The 9310-nt window shown below is 40.2% G+C and overlaps 1 protein-coding gene across 2 annotated transcripts; it reads right to left on the bottom strand.

Moving 5' to 3' along the window:
• Positions 1–460: 460 nt before the first annotated feature.
• cnot2 (CCR4-NOT transcription complex, subunit 2) lies at positions 461–8014 on the bottom strand. Of its 2 annotated transcripts, none has more exons than XM_017713686.2 (15): positions 7914–8014; positions 6293–6412; positions 6123–6195; positions 5844–5991; positions 5579–5761; positions 5241–5317; positions 4908–5033; positions 4607–4731; positions 4326–4443; positions 3332–3488; positions 3054–3115; positions 2925–2974; positions 2605–2705; positions 2325–2469; positions 461–1917 (listed from the first exon to the last, which is right to left on the bottom strand). In XM_017713686.2, exons 2-15 carry the CDS (start codon positions 6398–6400, stop codon positions 1831–1833), a joined length of 1560 nt encoding a protein of 519 aa, XP_017569175.1. In that variant the 5' UTR covers positions 6401–6412; positions 7914–8014; the 3' UTR covers positions 461–1830. The 2 variants fall into 2 exon arrangements, with proteins under 2 accessions (XP_017569175.1, XP_017569174.1); XM_017713685.2 differs by lacking the exon at positions 7914–8014 and adding an exon at positions 7805–7823.
• Between the last annotated feature and the right edge of the window lie 1296 nt (positions 8015–9310).

The following is a 9310-nucleotide window of genomic DNA, read 5'->3' as shown; positions in this document are numbered from 1 at the left end:
TCAAAGTAATCAAGCTTTAATACCAATCTGGTATTTACATTAAAGGGGACTTCCACCATTTTTCAAAATTTGTGTACAATCTGTCTGAAAAGTTTGTCTCAGAAAGCTACCTCTCAGAAATGTATTACATGAAATAAACCATTTCACATCGAAACACTCCAAATGAGTTTTTGAGGGAATTCCCCTTTAAGCATTCTGACAAATCACATTGATGAGGCCTAATGTGCACTTTTGGTTCAAATGAACTTACATGCCATTGTGTTCAGCCCATTGCCAAACGTTTTATGTCCTTTTTTGTGTTTCCCCATGGCAAACATGTACATTGTTAGTTGAACTGTATACACACACACACGTCTTCCTTGTAGTTACTGAAGTTTGTTTTCTCTGTCTTGGTCCAGACCCATAGCCTTCTCTTCTACTGCTGCTCCTCAGACCCTTCCCACAGAGAGACACACACTGGTTCAGGAAAGCCATTCTGCTTTATTACAAAGAAAAGAAAGAAGCTTTAAATGTGATCAGAAAATACAAGACTGGTCAGGCTTTTGTTAGCAGTGTACCTGTTTTCCTTTTCCTATGAAATGCTTCTATTTAAACAGCTGCAACTGAAATGTCTCCACCCTCAGTGTTTTGGGGTACGGATGTCCTTGGTTCTAGAAAGTCAGGCCTTCCTTTTTTTGTTTCTTTGTCTTGGTCTTAAGTGCACAGGGTAACAAACGTGACTCCCTGTCTGGCAGCTCAACATTATTAACACTATGTTTTTTTGTTTTGTTTTTTTTTTGTCATTTTGATTTTTTTTTATTTCTAACACATAATGCCACCACTGCTCACCTCCTAAAAATGAGGCTGAGCAGAGAATATTTACTTTTTTTTCCAAAATAGACGTCATGTATATATATATAGATACAGCTATCTATATATATATATTATATACACATTCGTACATACATATCTTTATTCATGTGATGTCCAAAAAATTAAAAAAATGTACACGTTTATTACAAAATCGTAACAAAGACTGAAAAGTGTTTTTTTTTTTTCCTGGAACAATGTAGCTCAGTAATCTCACAACCTCCTGGGCGAGGATGGTCCACAAGCTGTTTCCACAATGGTCACTAAAACAGTCTGACTTTGTAATTATTGGAGTTGGGCAGAGAAAACCTGACCGGATATAGGATTGCAGGGTTAAGTTGACAGATCGAAGGAATGCTCTGGAGGAGAACAAAGGACAAGGAAGACAATCCATGATGTTAACAACAGGATGTGTACCCTTCCAGACAAAAACAGGAGAAGAGATTTTTTTTTTCCCCAGATAAAAAAGCACAAAACAATTTTTGTGTTCTTTTATTACTAAATAGTGCAACAATGAACATTGCATTTTTCTTCCGCCCTTTTGTATTCACATGTATTGGATTGATTTTTGTATCTGTCCTGTTTACTAGCACAGTACGTTTCAGAAAAAGAAACGTAGCCTTTGTTGTTTTTACCGCTGTGTATTTGTTGTACTGCAAGTCAGTTCTCCTGCCAGAGACCAAATGGGCTTTTGATCCAAGGCGTAAACAAAACACAGACCCGTGCTCAAAATGAAAAGAGAGAAAAGCAAGAGGGTACTTAAAAACAGTGAAAGTGTGTTTGAGTGTTGGTTTGGGCAGCACATAATTTGTAAGGCAGGGACCCTCCCCTCAGTTCATAAGGTGGAGACCCCCCACCCCCCCCCCCCCTCCCACAGTCCTTGTCCAGACAGGTGAGGAATAAAACCAGGTTGTGGTTGGGCTCGCCGGCTGGCTGGCCCTGAGGTCTGCTCCTGGAGCTCACAGACGCTAAGCGACTGTTTCAGAAGGCCTGCTGGGCCGGGTTGTAGTTGAAGGTGGTTGGCACGTGAGGCCGCTCCTCAAGCTTGTCATATTCGAGGTGAAACTCCTTAAAATAGGATAAAAAGGCTCATTAGTAATATTTGGTATTATTAATGTAGTTTCAAACAGGGTGGAAAACCTATTATTAAACATTTATATAATTTGGATTCTTAAGGTTTTTCACATATGCATATCTCTTGCATTTTTTTAAGCAACCATTTACATAAAGGTTCTTTATGGCAGTGGTTTTCAAACCAATCCTCAGGGACTCTCAGCCAGTACATATTTTTGCTCGATCCTTATGTGAGTTAGGTTGGAGCATCTGAGGGATTTGGGAACCAGTGCTGCAGTGAACCAAGAGGAATTCCAAAGAACCATTTTTGCCACCTTTGTCGTCTTTTTTTTTTTTTAAGAGCGTACACTGGCAACCAAGCAGAAAAAACAAGAATGCAACGTAGATGATCATAACTTTACCTTAGCTACTTTTCTCCAGTTAAGACAATCAAAGAAGTAGTATGTCCCTCTCTCGTAGGTGTTGGTCTTCAAGGTGGGTTCCATGCCTGGTGCTCTTGTAATCCAAACTCTCTCCTCCTTATGGTACCTCCAGTCTCGGTTGAAGCTACAGCACAGGTACAAAATATTATATGGTTTAAACAGACCAATGAATACGATTATGTTCTCCTAAAACTGTGACTGTATATACAAGTTTAAATTCTTATTTGCATGTGCATGAAAAGTGTAAAGTAACACCTACAGTTCCACAGCAGCTAGAAGCTGTAAGAGGTCTCCTCCATTCATGTAGTAGAGGTAGAACAGCAGGTCCTCTCCATAACGTGCCAGTTTTATTGCAGCCAGCTAGAAACAAATGAGTAAAATTAAACCAGACAAGTCAAGACAACCAGACAAACTTATTCTCTTGACTAATGTGTATAGTGCCAACATAAACCAAACATTTCATGAAGGAAAAAAAAAAAAAAATGCACCATATACAAGTAAATCATGAGAATTCAAATTTGTAGCTGCAAATTCAGCATGTCTACCAGAAATGATGACAAAGTCACACAAGTCACATACCTTGTCCCTTATATGGATATTGGTTAAGTACTCAGAGGGAACATGGAAGTCTGAAAAAGAAGTATTGAGCCAATTACTGAACTATGCTGATCTTTGACTTTACGTTTGATTACAAAAACAGATACTAACCAATATCCTGTGGTCGGCATGGTGCAGAGGCCCAAGGAGATGCAAACTTAGGATACAGATTCCTAATGGAGAAGAGTCAAGCATAAACTTGTCAGCAGAAGGCAATAGAGAGACTCAGAAGGTGTACTACTGGAAATGCTTAAAGCAAAAAAACAACAAAAAAAAACAAAACCCCTCACACACAAACAAATAAGAGCACTACAAGCCATGAGCACAGTGAGGGAGCCAACACAAAAAAAAGCCAGCAACATGTATGAAAGCTTAGACGAGTCTCGTACTCAGGAGAATTAAGGTTGAGTCCCAGTGTAGTCAGGTCGCTTCCTAACGCCAGGTGAACCATGCCAGGGTCTGTCTCGGCTGCCCGGATGAACGCCAGAAGTCCAATCATTCCAAACTGGTCCGTCACCATTCCTGAAGGAATGTTTGTCACTTTGCCTGTGGAAAAAGGCAGTGCATTAACTATTTACAGCTAATTAACTAGTGCTGTGGTTCCAGCTTCAAACTGCTATTTTAAAATAATTAGTGAAGCTGGCACTAGACATCTACAGGTGATAATGACAATCAGGTCGTTGCCATGAATAGGTCATGATCGTGAACATCAGCCAAGTTAAACTAGGTTAAACATAATTGCATGTTTAATTTTTGTTTCTTAACCAACAACCTTAATCGTTTCTTAATCCTGTTCTTCCACAGGCTGGTCAATTTTCACCCTTTTCAGATAGAAAACAACATTACAGAATTATTTAAAGCTTACTTAAAAAAGCGAATACTATCAAAAAGATTTTCAATTATAGTTCTTCATCCAACAAATTCAAATGGTCTGTAGTTTTAATTTGCTTTTATATGTATTTGGTGTGGCCATAAATTGGTTCAGTGAATTCTGGCAGAAACACATGACAGTAAGACCTAATGACTGCTGCATTAGTAGAGTAGAATTTGAAATGTTAGTTGATGTAACAGGCAGAAAAAGCTATAGCCTTTTTAAAGGAACATATTCTGCTACTGAAATGTTACTGCACTATTGTACTGCTTGGCACAAACAAGATTTAACTGCCCTGCACGGTTCATCTTATGCCTTTAAAAATGTCCTCTTATACTGTGACAACTAGAGATTATACATCATGTTAGGAACTTCTGTCTACAAAACTGTTTTAAACAAGAGTTTCCAACCTCAAGCACTCCTTCACAGGAATGTAAGCCTCTTTAAAGAGCTGGTCATAAAAACCAATCTTAAAATACTTCAGAATTTTTTAGGTGTCTAAAGAAGCTCACCATCAGGCAAGACCTGGATCCCTTTCTTCTGCTGGTTGTTGTTCTGTGCTGATGTTTTATCACCTGGGAACTTTGGGCCATCTGCACTGGAGCTGCTCTTGGCTGATGAGTTCAAGTTCTGTTGAGTAATACAACAGAACTGATGAATGACCGCAAAGACAAATTGCACTTGAAATGAACAAGCAACAAAAACTGTGAGAAAACAAAATTTGAGCTATAGCCCAAAACAAGAACATAATTCTCAGAATTCAAAATAAAAGTCAAAGCCATGTTACACTGACTGATTTGCTTTCGTCCGTGCTCAACGTTGGATCTTTGTAGTTCGGCCCAGGCAGTGCAGGGAAGTCCTCGTTGTGAATCGAGAAATCTTGTGACTGTTCAGTTGATGGTTTTGTGACCATCCCAACTGTGAGAGCACCATAAATGGACACATCACATGTTATTTAGCAATAACAATAAAAATCTATTCACAAACAATTGTTGGAAGCAAATCTAAATAAAAGTATACTAATGTTCTAGATTTTTTCTGAGAACAACTTAACTACCATTTCTCCATTACTGGCGTGTAAAATGATCCCTCACCATAGGGAGCCCTTCCAGCCAGGGGATTATGTAACGGTGTTGGGTTGCCATTTCCTTCCCTTCGACTTCTGTCTGCTAACGCCGGAAAGTCAGAGAGGTCCAGTCCCGTCACATTTTCACTCCCATCTATAACACAAAGCACACAAAACAGCCGTTTACTCACAGAGCATGAAAGAGCAAACATAGGCATAGTGATGAACATCTCCAAGACCTCCAGCTTGTCTGACTTTTGGCAACAATCATAATTTCTAATTAAACTTATTCATGGGATGTGGTAAAAACAAAATAATTATGGTCAGGATATCACAACTATTCTATCACTCACTCACTCACCTGTGCCGTTGAAAATGTTGTTCGGTAAAGAGTTCATACCAAACCCTTGACTTCGCCCCATTCCAAAACCTGACATACTGAGGAATGGAAGAGAGGTGTATGTCACTACTGACACAAACTGGTTAATCAAAACTATTAACATTCAATTACTGCTGGATTGACTGCCTTAATTGCTGTATTTTGTGACAATGCTACAAACTGACTGATATATTACAGTGACTAATAAATGCATTAAGTTACTACACATGCCAATGCATGCCAGCCTTGGCTACATCAAGCTAGTTTCAAACTGTCTTGCCTGACATTGCAAATTTCCCTATTATGAATAGAAGCTTTACCTGTTGATGGTGAAAGGCTGGCGTGCTGGCTGTTGCTTTGGCATGCAGATGATGCTAGGAGAGCTGCGGTTGGGGCTGCCGAGGCCCGAACTGCCCATACTGTTGGTCCTGCCACTTATGCTCATGCCCTGGCCCACCTGCGAGTGATTCATCATGTTCCTGGAGTTCATGGGTAAAATTCCCCTGTGAAGGTATATGTGGTTTTAATCAGCATGTCATAAGCATCAGATAATGCATCCTTAAAAAAGTAATCGTGCACGCCTACCTGTTCGGCGAAGGTGGGGTATGGAGGGACATTGTTGGGACGCCTGTCGTTGGGGTGCTATGGCTCGGTAACTGAGTACCTTGTGTTAAACTTCGGTTTAACTGAGGGTTGTTGTTGTTCATGCCCCTTATTGAGAAGCCTAGTGCACCTGATTTAAAAAGGAAAAAAAACAACATGACAGTGCAGGTGAACTAATAAAGTCTTATAGTGGTTTTTAAATAAACATACATACATACATACATACATTATAAACACCATGATTCAACAAATCATACTCACTTTGTGGCCCATACAAACTTGCACCAAGTTGCGACAATTGGCCTGACGATGATGGTGAGGGAGATGCCAGCATCTGAAAGAAAATCCACAACATTTTGATACGTTTTGAGAACTTTCAACTGAGATGCTTCATACAACAGTGACAAAATCCAGAAAACATTTCTTCTTACATCCTTCTCTGATCGATGAGGGAACATCGACGGCTGGCCATAATACATGCTCTCATCAGGGTAGTCACTTTCGACCCCCTCAAACTTCTTTCTCGTAGCACTAAACATACCGTTCGTCACCTGTGAAAACAGTTTAGAAGGTAAACAGGGAAGCAAAAAATTCTACAATTCAACTTTGGTTGTTGTCTCTTCACAAGTCATAGCACGAATTTTGTGACTGTACAATTTGCTGGGTTACGATGCATGTATCAAATATGTTTAATGCTTTCTGAGATGAAAGTCAACATAAACAAAAGAGCAGTTTCCCAGACACAAATAAACCCAACCCTGTGCTTATTTTCAATCTAGTATCTCTATATGTATTAACGTTAGAAATTTATTCAGGTCCAGGCTTAATTCGTGTTAGTAAAACGAGCCCTACTCTCAAAGCATCTTCAACAGAGGCATCCAGAGTTACTCTCAGTCAGTGTTAGACTATTACATTGTTTTGAATGAAATCAGCACAGATAAAATCCATGCGAGTACAAAACCAAGTCAATCAAATTACTCATCACACAAAACCAGATCCAAAATGATACATGATAACGCGCTTGGCTCACACAGATGAACAAACCAAGTCAGATGCACCGCTTATCGACCCTTTTCTATTTTTCACTTCAACACTTGCTGCTACAATAGTCTTGACAGTTGGCACTGATAAACAGCAAACATCATGAGGAAGCACCAAGCTACATTATAGAAAACTGAGAGCTGTGAACTGGCTTAAGTTCTAGTGTACAAACAATAAGTGCCGAGGTAGGCTATATCCAACCAGAGTAATGAGCTAACTTGCATCTGACCGAACTATAACGACGATCTAACATTATGAATTTAGTTCGCTGGGAAACTATGGTGGTATAGACAAGACCACTTATTTTTCGTTTACAATATTCTACTATACTTACGTTGACAAAACATGATAAAAAACGCTTATCGGTGATTCTATCGGTTCCTTAGCTAAGCTAACTAGCTAGTTACAGTACTGGGTCTGAGCAAACTGCTAGCTAACGTCAGCAAATTAAATGGAGAGCGATTGTTGCCAGCTAGCCTGCTAAAGCTAAATGATGCTGGCTAGCTAACTCACCAGCTATCGAGCTAAAGCGGCTAACAAGCGCAAACAAGGCTAAACGACGACTACTGACAAATACTGAATAATCAACAGCACATAAGCTAACTAGAGCCCTGACAAGACCGAGAATCGGTTCAATCAGCAGCCTGGTATCATTTCTTTTATTGGTTTACTGGACGCAGTACTAGCATTAGCTAGCAACAGCGCTAACAAAGTATCTGTGGAGCTTTGAGAGCCGGAGTGGTTTAGGCCACTGAGCCTCCCGTTCCGCTCCGCTCCCTCTACCGGCCTCTCTCTAAGCCTTTAGCTCGACAGCAGGCTGGAGCTAACGCTGCTAGCTCGGACAAAAACAGACGTACGAGTCCCTGCAAACGTTTCGCTACGTTTGTTTAGACTCAACCTACATGCAAGGTTAAAAATCACCCAAAGCCATGGATGGTTTTTGTGCTATGTTCGAGGCGGACCGTGCGGAGCGGTGTTTTTTGATGTTAATAAACGTAGAAATTCACTAACCGCATTAATTTCCCCTCTCCTTCTAGACCCAAGATGGCTGTGTATCCTGCAGCCGAGAATCCTGGGTGAGCAGCCTTTACCCCCTGACCCTGCACTGGCCTCTAGAGTAACTCATACTGATTTACATTATCATAGGCCGCACACAGGTTTATACATTATTATTTATCCAGGTTGTACGCTTACGGACATACCTGTTCGTTTTGTGGAATATGTGGAAGCACTTCGTTTTTATTCAGGTTTATACTTTCCTACCTAGGCCAACATACCTGCTCTAACAAGACAGCCCTGGCCCTGTTTGGCTAGCTTAGAATCACAAATATGACCAGTTTATACTGTCCAGCTTGTATTCATGTATTTTCCTTGTGCATTAAGTTCCAGAGTATTTCATGGGAATATACTTTGCTCTTAAATGAACATAAGCAACACATCTAAGTGGTCTGTAGTGTGCCAAACATGAGCAGAACTGTAAATGTAACTTTCATAATTGCTTAATATGGATGTAAATACAATTTCCAAAAGTTTCCCTGGTTGTTTCCTTGGAGGGCCTATATCTGATATTTTTCCTGTATTTTATTTTTCCCCCAGAGGTTCGCTTATGATATGTGTGCGGTTTTACATACCAAAAACATTCATAATTCAAATTTCCTACGACCATTTTCAACTTCTCTTTGTCCCATATAAACAGGTTGTTTATGTTACTGTGCCTTTAAAACTAATACATGTAAATGAGCTTTGTTCTGATTGTCTGTCATGTGCTTAATATTAAAAACAGTCCACAGCTACAGTGGGTGGGGCTAAATTACTGTAGAATAGGTGGATGTATGAGTTGGTTTTTCCAATTGGACATGCTGAATTGCCCCTGGGTGTGAGTGTGTGACTGTCTGTGTCTGTCTGTCTGCCCTGCAATGGACTGACGACCTGTCCCGGGTGTATCCTGCCTTCTGCAGCACCCCCCCCCCACCCCCGCGACCACGAGGGAGAAGCAGCTTAGAAAATGTATGGATGGATGAGTTGGTTTTTGTGACATCACAAAAACAGCTGATTCAAAACAGATTGGTTTTTGCAGTTAAATTTTCATATATGGACTGTGTGGACTAGGAAGTAGATGGTATGATTTGAAACTTTAATAATGTTTACATGCTCTTTAAGTTCAACGAGGTGAGGAAATTTCAGTTTTCTGTAAATGGGTCTTATAAATTTGTACTCAGTCCTCTGACCTGACCATGGATCTACAATGCTACACACTGTGCAGGCCAGTACAAACTTCCTTCAGTGAATTCAGATCTGTTGGCCAAGCTGAACTGTCAGAAGCTCTTGTCAGAAGCTCTCTGCGAAACAGTTTTTTTCTAGAATGGAGCACAGTTTCATATCAAATCACTCTGAATGACTTTGTTCAA

This window comes from Pygocentrus nattereri, chromosome 11 (assembly GCF_015220715.1).
Source record: "Pygocentrus nattereri isolate fPygNat1 chromosome 11, fPygNat1.pri, whole genome shotgun sequence".
NCBI classification, from domain to species: domain Eukaryota; kingdom Metazoa; phylum Chordata; class Actinopteri; order Characiformes; family Serrasalmidae; genus Pygocentrus; species Pygocentrus nattereri.
The sequence above is the reverse complement of the archived record's forward strand: the minus strand, read 5'-3'. Positions and strand labels throughout refer to the sequence as shown.

What these genes read in the sequence shown, in the direction of transcription:
- cnot2 (XM_017713686.2), bottom strand. Translation starts at nt 6,400, where the DNA reads ATGTTTAGTGCTACGAGAAAGAAGTTTGAGGGGGTCGAAAGTGACTAC. An exon ending in CAGCCTTTCACCATCAACAG is followed by an intron (nt 5,318 to 5,578) that starts GTAAAGCTTCTA and finishes TCCATTCCTCAG; the next exon opens with TATGTCAGGTTTTGGAATGG. An exon ending in CTTCTAGCTGCTGTGGAACT is followed by an intron (nt 2,470 to 2,604) that starts GTAGGTGTTACT and finishes CCTGTGCTGTAG; the next exon opens with CTTCAACCGAGACTGGAGGT.